Source organism: Chaetodon auriga, chromosome 1 (genome assembly GCF_051107435.1).
Source record: "Chaetodon auriga isolate fChaAug3 chromosome 1, fChaAug3.hap1, whole genome shotgun sequence".
NCBI classification, from domain to species: domain Eukaryota; kingdom Metazoa; phylum Chordata; class Actinopteri; order Chaetodontiformes; family Chaetodontidae; genus Chaetodon; species Chaetodon auriga.
In genome coordinates, this window is record NC_135074.1 from 26,188,956 (window position 1) to 26,203,211 (window position 14,256).

General features: G+C 41.8%; 1 protein-coding gene across 3 annotated transcripts; it reads left to right on the plus strand.

Moving 5' to 3' along the window:
• The first annotated feature begins 1,614 nt into the window (after window positions 1-1,614).
• Window positions 1,615-10,810, plus strand: skor1a (SKI family transcriptional corepressor 1a). Of its 3 annotated transcripts, XM_076732244.1 has the most exons (9): window positions 1,615-1,844; window positions 3,016-4,792; window positions 5,418-5,481; window positions 5,579-5,650; window positions 5,828-5,890; window positions 6,931-7,005; window positions 7,210-7,284; window positions 7,903-7,968; window positions 9,570-10,810. In XM_076732244.1, the coding sequence occupies exons 2-9, from the start codon at window positions 3,026-3,028 to the stop codon at window positions 9,665-9,667; spliced, it is 2,280 nt and encodes a 759-aa protein (XP_076588359.1). In that variant the 5' UTR covers window positions 1,615-1,844; window positions 3,016-3,025; the 3' UTR covers window positions 9,668-10,810. The 3 variants fall into 3 exon arrangements, with proteins under 3 accessions (XP_076588359.1, XP_076588368.1, XP_076588376.1); XM_076732253.1 differs by lacking the exon at window positions 7,903-7,968; XM_076732261.1 differs by lacking the exon at window positions 7,903-7,968 and having other exon boundaries at window positions 9,573-10,810.
• The last annotated feature ends 3,446 nt before the right edge of the window (window positions 10,811-14,256 follow it).

Consider the following 14,256-nt stretch of genomic DNA (forward strand, 5'->3'; position numbering starts at 1 on the left):
CCTAAACATAATAATCAGGTCACAAATATGTAGTCTCATATTTTAAAAACGATCAATATTTCCAGAAACAGCTGGGCACTGTAGTTTTTAGCAAATGTTACCCAAACACGAGGAAACGGTGCATTTATTGGGGACTATTTTCAGCAGTGGATTAATACAGGAGCATTTCTGGGGGGAGTGACTTAAAATGAAGCACAGAGCTCATGTTCAGTAAAGGAGCATGTCGCTTCTTTTCTGTTATCTGAGAGTTAATAAAGTCAGATAATGACATGTGGGCTGATCTTTCAACATATCACCATTAACACACACAAACAATGTTGATGAGTATCATCTTTTTAAAGAATTGTGACCAACATATGTATTTAATGGGCAGTTTCATTGCTGAAAAATAAAGTTGAATTTTTCATCAGTTGACACAAATATATCTGCAATAAGCTACTGGCCTGATGCAGAGTGGAGGGGATTTATTTCAGGGTTTATTTCATGAGGGATCTTATCTGATGTAGAACTTACATTTACATTTATTATCATTTTCAACTTCAATGCAGCTGAAATACAAAAGTCAGAGAGGGACTGCAAGTTGAAACCCCCAGGAAAGGGTGGAGGTCCTGACGTGGACTTCATCAGACTCTGCTAGAGGAAAAAAATCCCTCTCATACATGCAGGTTCATATGTATCTGTATGCAGATCATTGAACATTCCTTCCCTCTTTGTGTGTTTGTGTGTCTGAGAGAGAGAGAGAGTCTGGCCTGAGGCATCATCATCATCATCATCATCATCCCACATTCACTCCATTTTCATCACAAAGATCGTAAAAAGCCTCCAAAAGATTTGACGCGCGAACCAAAATCCTCCAAATCCAATCCAGTCCTCTCCTCTCCTCTCTTCTCCGTCAGTTTCTTGTCCTTCATCTCCCCCTTTCTTATTTCTCTTTTATCGCGCAGGCCTCAGATTGATCTGCGCGGCCGGTGTGGAAGCCTAACAGATGGTGGTGTAACTTGATAAATGAGCCCGGGCCTTTTGTCATTCTTGCTGCCCTCCAAAGTGCCACTCGCGCTGCCTCTGTTTGTCAGCTCGCTCCTGCTGCGGTGGAAATAATACAGGATGTGAATGATTACAACTGAACTGATGCTTAAAACACACCGTGCAAGATCAGCTAGGACAGCGTGGTTTCCAGCGTGGGGTCCGGGGGCCCCCTAGAGGGTCCTTGACGGGGTCCATGGGGGTCACATTATCACTGTTATAATTATACTCTGTTTTGGAGTCTTTTTCCATATATTTCAAAGACTATGTTATGTTTCTTTTTGATTAAATGTAATAACAAATAAATTCATAAACATGGGTCTTATAGGGCCAAAACGTTTCTCCGTTTGGGGTCTAATTGTTTGTGATATTTTTCTGTTTCTGATCGTGTTTATGCGTCAGAGCAGCGAAACTGTGAATTATTAAAACTGGTGTGTGTGTGTGTGTGTGTGTGTGTGTGTGTGTGTGTGTGTGTGTGTGTGTGTGTGTGTGTGTGTGTATGTGTGTGTATGTGTGTGTGTGTGTGTGTGTAGAGAGAGAGAGAGAGAGAGAGAGAGAGAGAGAGAGCCATGTGCTTCCTGTCTGCTCGCCATTCACCTCCCCGGGATCCGACGGGATGGAGGTCCTGTCTGCTGCTGCCTGCACCGAAATAAACTGAAATAAAGACTCCAGCTCAGAGTTCCAGCTGTCAGACCGTCCTGTCTGTGGCATCGTCCCTCTCTGGACTCACCGGGCCTGCATTTCCATCTATTTATTCATATTAATTATCATCTTTCCACCCCAAACCCTGTTGGAGTGTGTCGTCTTTTTAGGGGAGGAAGGTATGCTTTTTTTAATTATTACCAATCTATCCAGACGCTGTGATCATTTTGCAGTCGCTCTTTAAATGATTTTTGCCTTTTATTTAGCATGAAAAACTGTGTTATGGGTCGTCAAATGCTGGTTAGTCAGTCACTCTAAAATAGTTTTATTTATGTCCGTGGTTTAAAACTCGCCGCGGGCTGTTTTCCGTGTATTTCAGGCCTGCGTAAAGACAATGACGAGATGCGAAAAGTAAGTATGCGCAGGTGAACGTGAGATAGGCCTGCTTCAACCTAATTTCGAGCAACTGGTCGAGGCTAATCTGCGCAGAAGCTTTAATTATATATAGGGCTAGTCTTTTATTAACAATGCGAAGACGCGCTCCTGGATCTGTGTAATTACCAGGAAAGAAGCTTATGGATGTTGTTTTCCTCTCTGTTAAGCGCATTGGCGCAGCTCAGGCTGCATTTTCCTTCTGTCCTTATCCGCGTATAAGAACCTTATGTGACTCGTAAGTAGTTGGCCCGTAAGTGCTGAGCCGATTTGAAGATAAGAGGAGCAGCGGATCCACCACCGCGCAGGAAGCCGGATAACCTGAGAGAGGAGGCCGAATACACGGAGGAATGAACCGAGAAATAATTAACAAGACGTCTGATTGATTTCACTTTTCAGTCTAACCTCCTGCAAACGCCTGGTGTTCGTCATAATTGGTCATCTCTTCAAATGCTTTCTCTATTATTATTATTATTATTATTATTATTATTATTATTATTATTATTATTATTATATACCATACCATATGTCCCATAAATATCAGCATTAATAGGTCTACCGCTACATCTACTTAATAGGCATAAGACTGCTAATAATCATCATCATCATCATCATCATCATCATCATCATAATAATAATCATAATGATGATGATAAAAATAAGAATAATAATGATGATAATAGTTATCAATTCTAGTTGCCCGATTTCGTGTGTGTGCAAACATGACACTTTCCTTAAATCTTGTCTATTGGAATTACATTATTTTTATTTTCATTTGACGTATTTGGGGTTTTTTGTTTGTCTTTTAGTATCTTTTTTGTCACAAGCTAAATATCATGGACATATCTGGACATGTTGTGTTTTTGCATACTGTCAAACAGCCCCCCGAGTCACTCCAGTTTTCTCTTTGATTGACAGGCTTCCAGGGATGGAGTCGATGCCCGGACAGCTTCGAGACGCGGGACGAGACGCCAGCTCTTCCCCCAGTTCAAAGCAGGACGCACAGAGCTTCTCCAGCCCCAACTCCCTCAAACCAAACCAAGTGAGTGAGACCTCGCTGTATGGGGTGCCCATCGTGAGTCTAGTCATAGACGGCAGGGAGAGACTCTGCCTGGCGCAGATCTCTAACACCCTGCTGAAAAACTACAGTTACAACGAGATACATAACCGCCGGGTCGCTTTGGGCATCACCTGCGTGCAGTGCACCCCTGTCCAGCTGGAGCTCCTGCGGCGCGCCGGGGCCATGCCCATCTCCTCCAGGCGCTGTGGCATGATAACCAAACGGGAGGCCGAGAGGCTCTGCAAGTCCTTCCTGGGAGCGCACAGCCCCCCAAAGCTGCCAGAAAATTTCGCATTTGATGTGTCTCATGAATGCGCCTGGGGCTGCAGGGGCAGCTTCATACCCGCCAGATACAACAGCTCCAGAGCAAAGTGCATCAAGTGCAGCTTCTGCAACATGTATTTCTCCCCAAATAAATTCATTTTCCACTCCCATCGCACCACAGAATCCAAGTATCTGCAGCCGGACGCGGCCAACTTCAATTCGTGGAGACGCCACCTGAAACTGACGGACACAAAATCTGAGGACATTAACCACGCGTGGGAGGATGTAAAGGCCATGTTCAACGGGGGGAGCAGAAAGAGGACTCTGCCCATGAACGGGTCGGGAATGTCCTCGTCGATGAAGTCGCAGGCCTCGTCCAGCCTGACCCAGACCAGTTCCCCTGAGATCCCTCACAAATCTTTGAGGTGCGACGAGGATCAAGGGAATAATAACCTGAGTTTGGCGAGCGGCGCTCGGACCTACCCAGTCATCCCAGTGCCCAGCAAGAGCTTTGGCATGCTTCAGAAAATCCCCCCACCTCTCTTCCCCCACCACCCCTATGGCTTCCCCAGCTATGGGCTGTGTCCGAAAAAGAGCGACGGTGTGCCAGATGCGAACAAAACCAGTGTCCCCGGTGTGTTTTGGCCTGGCGCAAAGGACAACCTCTACCCCGCTTTCCCTATGTTTTGGCCTACCGCTGGAGGCCTACCCATGCCCCCCTACCCAGGGTCTCCACCCAAACCTCCCCCAGAGCTGCCAGGCGTCCGGCAGGGCGAGCTTGACTTATCGGACCAAAGTGACCGGGGCGCAAACACACCCAAAGACACCAACCACCATCCTCATCACCAGCAGGACGCCGGAGACCGCTGCTCCAGCTCCCAGTCCTCCTCCACCAGGAACGACGAGGACAAGTCCGGAGACGAGACGTCCCAGAGGAAAATCAGCTACATTTCGGCCTTCAGACCTGTAGTTAAAGACGCGGAGACCATCGCCAAACTCTACGGCAACCGGGACAGCTACAGCGTGCGCGCTGGCTACCTGTCCCCGGATTTTATCAGCGAGAGCTCCAGTTACAGATCGGTATCACCGGACAGGGATAGCGTGGTGGACGACGACGACGACGACCCGGACGTGGATGTGGAGTCCAACCGTGGGCCAGACGAGGATGAGCCGATCCAGATCTCGATGGAAGGAGACCGCCACGACTCCCCCGTTCAGGACCGGGTCTCCTCTGGTGCTGAGGAGAGCCAGGAGCAGCCTGATGCTTCCAGCCCCGGAGCAGCAGCTGCAGCAGCTTCGCCGGATGACTCCGCGCACACTGGGTCATCAGATGAGGACAGACGGATGCGTAATGGCTCTCCTCTTCATGAAGTAAGATTAGATTAAATGAAACTTTAATGATCCCCGTGGGGGAAGTTGAATTGTCGCAGTAGTGGAGAATATGATAAGAGTTTATAGAAGAGAGAGAGGAGGCCGATAAAAATGTAATCAAGATCAATTGGCCTGAAATTAAAAAAAAAAAAAATCCAGATGGAGATGTCTGCTTGTCATGTTTTCTAAATATTAATCAGAATAAACGTTAATAGGGAGGCTGGTGTTTGGAGAAAATATCATTCAAGTGCCCTGCCGAGGTGCCTTTGAGCAAGGCAGCAACTCTAAATTTAGTGAGAGAAAATCCGCCCTCAAAAAAGAACAATAAGGAGCCCCCTTCATCTGTACTGTCTGCCGTTTTCAAACAGGATAAGTAAAGTATAAAACCTTAATTTATTCGAATTGTTTTTTGATTTATTCCCATTTAAATTCTTTTTCTGTTCAATTATGAAACATTTTTACCACCAAATCAGCGCTTTTGAATGTAAAAAATGCTTTTAGCTCAACATGTCCACGACAAATTACTGGGCTTTGAAGAAAAATGCCTCAATTATGTGAAGAATTGCAGTAAATGACATGTAATTGGTCGGCGTTATTAAACACGAGTGTCTGCCTCATTTTACAGGTGTACACCCACGAAAAGGACGAGCCCTCGACGTTTGGGTCGAAACAAACGAGCAGATCCAACGGTAATTATTTAACCAATTTATTATTTAGGCTATGATTATTAATCTGAATTGTGCCTTTTTTAACTAAACATGTTTCTCGGTTCTTGTTATTGTTCAGGTGTTCATCACGTGTCTGAAATACAGAACCAGCGCAGTGCAACATCCCAGCAGGAGCAGAAGGACAGACAAGGTTTTTAATTATTCTCTTTCTGCATTTTAGTATTTTTAAAATCAAAATCTGCCCATTCTGTCTGAATTAGCTGCTGCACCGTATTTCCTCAGACGCCTTTTATAGAATCCCAGTTAGGCCTACATGGAGGACTTCGCCTGTTTGGGTTAAATAATGTGTTTTATTGTTTTTGTGCAGCCGATGGAGCTTTACGCATCGACATCAGCGTGCATGAAAGAAATCTGGAGAACATGGCCAAAGGTAAGAGGCTGCTTTCAGGATCAAACGGAAACAAAGGAGAGGAAAAAGTGTAGCAGGTGATATTAATTATCATCAGCGATTATTCCTGTTTTGATTGTAATTTGGGTGCATGTATCGTCAGCCAGCAAATGCATATTCATACTGCAGCTAAACGGCAGACAGGCCCTGGTCAGCACATCTAATGAATGCGGGCATTTATCTGCTATTTCCAAATGTAAGACATTAAAATGAAGCAAATAGAGGCACTTATTTTCTAATTAGGTTGAACTTCTGGATTTATAAATCCAGATTTAACTCGAGCATTTGTCAAGTGTTTGATTATCAAAATAAAAATCGTGTATTCTATTAATATTAAACACTGAATTCCGCCTCATTTTAAATGCAGCTAAATGCCCACGGCCTGCTAAAGATGACGTGCCAAAATCCAAATGTGAATTTACATTTTTGTAGGCCTAAAGTGTTCCCATAGTAGTTGTTAACCACTTAATCACGAGATGTGGGAGTTTTGACTTATTATTGTAAGAGGAAATCGTTTAGAGGCTATTAATATTTTAACGAACAGAACCATAACCCCGAGGCACGACAGCTAATTATTTTACAACGCTTGGAAAAACCCTGGGACTCCATTATTATCGTCTCAACCTCCAGGCAATGCATGGCAATTACTGTGGCAGCAGCGAGAGGAAAGCGCTGAAAACGGTTGTTATGAAGGATGTGAACGCACCTGAATTCGGTTTACTGAGCGGACATAAATCTTCACGTGTAGAAATTCCGAATATATCACATTAAGTGGAATCGAATTGATGCAAGGTGGATGTGGATAGAGAGTTTTTTTGGGTGGGTGTCAGATTTTTGAAGATATTGGTGGTTATTTGTATTATGGTGCGTGCTTTCTGCTCGCCCCACACGTTAATCAGAAGTACTGCAGACGTCAGATGGGGCATGTTTCAGTGTTTTAAGGTCAATAATGACACTGCCTTGCTGCAGATGAAAATAATTTGGTGGTGGGACTGACACATTTTTGGCTGTTGGCTTTGCAGAGGAATTGCAGAAGCAGCTTGTGGAGCAAGTTGAGCTGAGGAAAAAACTGGAGAGAGAATTTCAGCATTTAAAAGGTAGGACAAAAGTCAGCCTGGCTGTGTTTTGTGGGTCAAAGCCACAGAGGGGGGGTGATTTTGCCTCTTTGTTTGGATCTTACACCCCCTGCTTGCAGCCTGGATGTCAGAACATTTTGTCCTTTAAGTCCAGGAATGTGTCTTTAAATTCATCTCCACAATGTCAGAGAGTTTCCATCTGATGTGGCCTTCGGTACTCTTCAGATAATTTTCAGGATCAAATGAAGCGTGAGCTGTCCTACAGAGAGGAAATGGTCCAGCAGCTGCAGATTGTTCGAGGTTGGTCTCCCTCTGTACTTTGTGCCTCCATAGATTATGACTGTAAAGCGGATGTAGATCAATGCTCTTTAAGTTTATGGGAAAAAAAAAAAAATTTGAGCCACAAAAAACATTAGAGTAACACAGGCCATATCAGTCAATCTGGACCAACCAGCCTCCAAACGAAAGAAAGGAAAAGTGACACTTGCATATTGAAATATTGGCCGTTTGTGTCCAGCCTTTTTCCTGTAAACTCCGTATTGTTACTCCTGCAGTTGAGTAAATTGTAAGATATCAAAAGGTGAAACTGAAACCGCATTGTTTTGTTTGTAAAGGTTATTTTCTCCTAAATCATGCTCTGGAAAATTGAATAGACAGACCATTATGTAGTGCTGTATCGGTTACATGCAGTAGACAGCAACTAATGCCACCCGTTAAAGGATTGGTTTAATGTTACAGTAGTTTAAATACAGGGTTCAAGTACACAGAAGGGTCACTCTAAATACCATAGGGCCAAACGGCATACATTACACTCCTCCACTTCAGATGCTACACAGCAACTCACTTTTTTTTCTTTTACCTTTTTAATTCCTTTTTTGACCATTTTTTTAATTTTTTATTCATTTTATTTTTGGATAGACACTTTGTGCAGCGAGTTGGACCAAGAGAGAAAGGCTCGTTATGCAATACAGCAGAAGCTAAAAGGTAATTTTATCTGGTCCAAAAAAGGAACATGAATACATGTCATTTTTTGCCTACAAACATAAATATGCAAGTGCTACTTTTTTGTGAACCGTCTTTTGTGATCACTATGGTTGATATTGACAGTAAGACACCATTAAAGGATAAGTTTGCATTTTTTCAAGGCTGTCTTAAAACAACACTCACGTGCCCATATGTCCAGTTAAAGTCCTGTTAGACACTTTAACTGCTGCTGGTGTCCATTCTGGCTGTAAAGAGAGGCCTTCTTAAAGCAGTTTCTATTTAAGTGATGAGAAAATCCACACTCCTTATTTGAGTCTTCACAGTCTGAATTGGTCAAATGTCTTTCTTCCAAAGTTACAGTCTTTTTAAGGCAAAATTTCCTCTTTTTGTTTCAAACCCTCCACCGCAGCTCAGCAATGGAAACACTTAGTGAATAAATCATGACGTGCACGAAGCATGTGACTCAAACGTCCACAGAAGATGAGGAGGCTGTAACCTTCATCTGATTGATACATGAACCAAACATAAATGCCATGTTTGCATCATGTTTTCCATGTGGTTCTCCATTGTTTGCCGCTCTTTTAATTACGTCATCTCATTGGGCCCTCCTCCTCTGCAGTGGTTTAATTGCTGACTGAAGAGTTAGCATCGCCAGCTGTTTATCTCGATGAACCAAATCCAAACATTCAGCCGTGGATGCAAACGCACTTTGAGTCTCATTGTCTTTCACCAATTTTCTGAAAATTCTGCTAAGATTTACATTGTATTTGGATGGAAACCAGACTACACCTTCACCAGAAACACATCCCTATTGGTTACTTGTGCATGTACGTCACTGCAATCCATATTCATGTTTAGTATTCAGTGGCGACCTCTAGTGGCTGTAGTAATTATGACGGGAGCAAAGGAGGAGGACGTAGCATGAAGAGCAAACAGAGGACTTTCATCCAGGAGACCACTCTTCATGTCCCGCGTGAAGTCGCTGTTGACTTAATTTAACTTACATAACGTACTTAAGTTACGTCACGTAAATAGCAGTACTGTATGTAGCAGTATTGTACTTATTTTAAGACAAATCGAGATCTTTGTCTAAGTCTAACTAAGCTGTTTTGTTGTCTAAATCTTACTAACTAGTTTTGGTTCCTAAACCTAACCAACGTTAACCACTTGACAACTAGGACCGGTACAACAAAAGGCCGGTCACTGACATTCTCCAACAATCTGACAGACGATCTTTAGGTATGAGGACGTGATGGGAAACACAGACAGTATGAAAAGACTTGATAAGTGTGAGTTTGATGTGTTTGCTTCGGCTGAACTTCAGAAATCCAGGACTGTGCATTTTGTCCACCATCACCTGCATCGAAATCATGTTGAAAGTACATCTCTTCATGGACGCTAGGAACAATTACAATCATCGAAAGCTGTTTCGGTGTACTTATGGGCACAAAAGTATCGTTTCAAGACAGGCTTGAAAAAATGTGAAGGTATCCTTTAACGACAAAATGACCCAGCCCACAGCTGTAGAGCGACCAGTCATTTGTGAGAGTGTTGTGTGTGTTTGTCTGCATGTTCTCACTGATGGACTCGTTCCTTCCCAGAAGCTCATGACGCCCTTCACCATTTCTCCTGCAAGATGCTCACCCCCCGTCAGTGTACTGGAGCCTGCACCTTCAAACCCCCGCTGCTGCCTCCCTAGTGACCGACACGACCCCGCACCTGACCCCAGCACAGCCAAAAAAAAGAAAAAAAAAAACAAAAAACCCACACACAGGTCCGCCTCAAGAGCTCTCATGTGTTCACCTCCCACCTGTAACCCAAGGATTACCAACCTGTTGTATAGACACACTCCTGATTTCAGCACTTGAGACTACATCCAGACTTGGAGAAGGTTTTGGCAGCAAGTCCTCCACCCAAAACCTGAACTCTTGAGTAAAAGAGATCAGGATTAACTTAAATACTGAGTTCTTTTTATGTTGTGAATCAAAGGATTGTCGATCTGAAGCTGCAAAGCTCAAACCAAGGAGTCTCTCTGAATCAGTCTGCTCTTTAGCTACTCTGAAAAGAAAAAAAAAAACACTATATAGGCCTACATATACATATATATCATGTGACGATGTGCAATGGCTTGTATTATTGTGATATTAAGTTCAAAATGTATCTCATTATTTAGCTTCTGTTGCTTGTTTGAATATCTTGCGTTTTTACATATATTTGTTATTTATCTGTCTTTGGTTTAAATTATTGTTTAGATTATTTGTATCACTGTATTTGTTGTTAAGCACTTTAAATGGGCAACATTTCTGAATTTGACCATGCCGTCCTATACCAAATTCTTTTATCAAAAATATGAGGATCTTTATGTCTAAAATAGAGCACATTATTAAGAGCACTTACTTCAACAGCCGTTCAGGTTTGACATCGAACGACAAACCGTTTTCTTTCACCGGGTTTGAAGTGAAAATTAAAAAACAGCCATTTATAGATGTACAGTTTAGACTATTTTAACACAAATCCAATCCCATAATTTTCTCTGTGTCAGGGTTTTTTCTATCATTACATGCGTCTGCGAGTCACAACAGACAAAACCAAAACTTTTTCCCATCATCTGATGGTGTGATTTTATAAGAAGACACTGTATGAAGTCTGTGTAATCTGCCATTCACGCAGCTGCATTTCATTTCCTCTCATTGGTTGAATTTGGTTTGTAAAAACACACATGCACACACACACACACACACACACAAAGAGCAGAGAGAAATCCTGATTTCTGACACAATCTACCCATAAGTTTCCCGTTTATGTATGTACCCATGTCAATATTAATAAAACGTGAAAGCCACTCTCTGCTGTATGTGCTGACTTTGTGCTTCTTTCACCGGTGTGAGCCTGACACCTACTGGCCTCTGCACAGAACCACTCCTCACCAGATGGATCATATTTCCTCTTATTGTATTTGAGTTCAATATGATCTCTTTCATTAGCCGGCTACATCAGTGCATGACATGTCCAGTGGACTTATAATGTTTGACGTCGAGTCGGGGGAGCAGGCTGATCTAATAGTGAAATCTAATTCTTCTGATGGGAGGACTAATAGATATTGATTACGCGGCTCTCGGTCCCTGGATGCCTCATACTGAGACAGATACTCACATAATGTCACTGACACACAATGAATGTTAATTTTCTGTGAACGTAATTGCCCTCCATGGCAAAGCCGGTTCCCTTTGAATACTAACTAGGCCTGCGAAGCTGAGCAGAGCTGAACTACCGTGGGAATGATTGGCTGCTTTACTGTATTTTTATTTAGCTGTTGAACGTTGAGAAAACCCTGATTAAGGTTGATATGTAGTGACGAGCGTGGATGGATTATGTGACAATGGGGCCCTGGGCACAGCTACGTAAAAGCCCCCCCTCCTCTCCTCATATGTAACAGGAAGACCCACAGAGTTAAAAAGAAGCAGAACGTCTCTTTGCAGTCGTATTGCATCTCATTTTGATTGTTTCGTATCTCTTTGTGGTAGTATTGCGCCCCTTCTTAGTCATTTTGTGCCTATTTTGTGCCTCTCTGTAGATGTTTTGTGTCTCTTCGTGGTCATTTTGTGTCTCTTTGTGGTCATTTTGTGTCTCTTTGTGGTCGTTTTGACTCCTTTTGTGGCAGTTTGGCATTTCTTTGTGGTCGTTTTGACTCTTTTTTTTGGCAGTTTGGCATTTCTTTGTGGTCGTTTTGTGCCTCTTTTGAGTCGTTTGCATCTCTTTTGTGCTCCCTCGGGCCCCTGGGCCTGTACCCAGTAGGCCCGTTCAGTAATGAATCTGTGGAAGCAAGTGAAAAAAAAAAAATCTCCTTAACAAGGTGATTTCAGGTTTTTTCACAAGCCCTCTAAAGTTAAACTGTAAGCTGAGTCTGTTATTTTAAAGAAGGCCTGAAAGCTTCTGACTACTGGCATGATAAATTATTAAATGATAATTTCATAATTATGCAGCTTTTAAATTTAAAGCAGGACTTAAGGCACTCATTCAAAATGAGCCTTGACTTCCCACATTGCTCCGTGGTGCATGTATGAAACCAAGTAAAATACACAGTTTAAACTCAGTGATACAGTGTTGCTTTTTTCATACATGTAAGAAATACTAATGATTGACAAAATAAATATGTAATTAAAAATTAGCAAATGATGTGTATGTACATATACATGTAAAAGTCAAGTATTCACAATTTCACTTAAGTAAAAGGAAAGAAGAGCAAAATGTATTTAAAGTATCAAAAGTAAAAGTAATCTTTAAATTACTATTGATGCATTAACGTGTAAGCAGTATTTTTAATGGCTGGTCAAGGTGGAGTTATTTTTTAACTTTCATCATTTTTGTGTAATCTATGACAGTGCATCCTATTTTATAAACTGATCACCTGAAAAGTAATTTTACCCGTAAAGTATATGTACAGTATTTCTATGGAAATATGAAGTAGCAGAAAAGGGAAACACACATGTAAAGAACTTTGAATCCATGTATTTCATAAACAGTTTCTCAGTTGATTTTCTACATCATGATGTATACTTATATATATTGCAGACTGATATATTCCTGTCATAATATAAAATTACATACACGGTGCTGTAACAGAGGATTTTATCCATATCACTCACTCCTAGTATTGTTTTACATGTTCTAAGCAGTTCAGTTACAGCTGGTCCTTTTCCTGCTGCTCAGAAAAAAAGCCACATTGTCCACACTGAGTGCATTTACACAGGCCGGCATTAAATCCATACACTGTAATATCAAACATTTTAAAAGAAGAACTTAGTGCCTCACAGTATTTGCTGTCTGTACTTACGATCCTTTATTTGCTTGTATAAACGTGTGGTCAGCGAACACCTGTCCCATCACTGGCCATCAACAATACAACAGATGGCAGCGATACATAATGATATAATAAAACCTCTGTGATTCTCTCTGCGTGAAACAAGCGGCGCAACTAGTTTGTCAATAGATTCTTTGTCTGCACCTCGAGGGATAGAGCATTTTCTGATAATGGATTTGAGCCTGAGGCCTAATGTGTTTGGTTCAGTATGGAAGTATAAAACCATTATACTAAGCAAAGATGTCATTGCTTAGGAACAAATAGGCTTTACAGGCTGAGGAGGATCTGGACCTGAGATTTACCTTCATGGTGTTTTAGATTCCTATTCATTTGAAATGACAGGGCGCCACCTACTGGCTTCATCAGCACTAAATCCTCTACCCGGCTTTGAGTTTCTCCTGTCCTGCTCAGCTCTCTTGTGTCTGGTTTGGACCCTTTTTCTGACCATAATTTAAACTTAGTGCATAGAAAAGACAAATTAATGTAAACTGAATATAATATAAAGTGACTGGTGTCTTTTTTTAAAGGTTTTGTTGCCAAACTTTTAGAAATACTAGTCCACATTCCCCCAACACGTCCCACCACTAAAGCCTTCACATTTTCATAATAATTTCACGTATTCACTTAAAGGCTCATAAATATTTACTGTATATTTCACTTCCCAATTTGAATGTTTCAAATTATTCTCCATAATCCTGGAACAAATATTCTGGTGAAGAAATACTGAATCCTTCATTATTTTTGTTTGCCAAAAAGAAGTCAGATTTAAATAAATTGAAGGTAAAAGTGTTGGACTTTGCATATATGATGCCCAATGTGTTAGTTTTTTAATTATAAAAGGTAATGCTCAAATTTCCAGAAACAATGTACCAAGGACATGACCTCAGTATCCTCACTCTGAACTACAGTCATGGCTTCTGTATTCTGCAATTTTTCAGCTCAAACTTTCCAAACACAAACAACAAGGGTTGGAAAAGAAGAGCAACAAATGAAAAACATTAATGTTCAAGTCCTGACAAAGGGACACAATACCAAAGAACATGGCTAGCACTTGATTTTTTTTATTGTTAAGGCTGCTTTAATATGGGCTTGAATTTAAATGTGGAATTCTTCCACTTAAGGTGAACTCCAGCGGTTTAGTTTTGCACTTCCAAAAGTTGGCAGACTTGCGAAAGACAGATTAAAATAGATGAATTCAAGTCATCATCAGAGGCCGCGATATCCTGACTTTTAGTCCCTAATAATATGTGTCACGCTCCAGAAACGCTGAATCCTACACTTCCCACGATGCAACTTCGAGGCATCTTTATGTTGAACCCTACAGGAAGCCTCCGGTTTGTAGCACATGCTTTCTGTCAAAACAAACATAGTCTCCATTCTCAAACCGAGGGTTATTTTTTCAGACTTTAACAAGCTCCCTCCAGAGC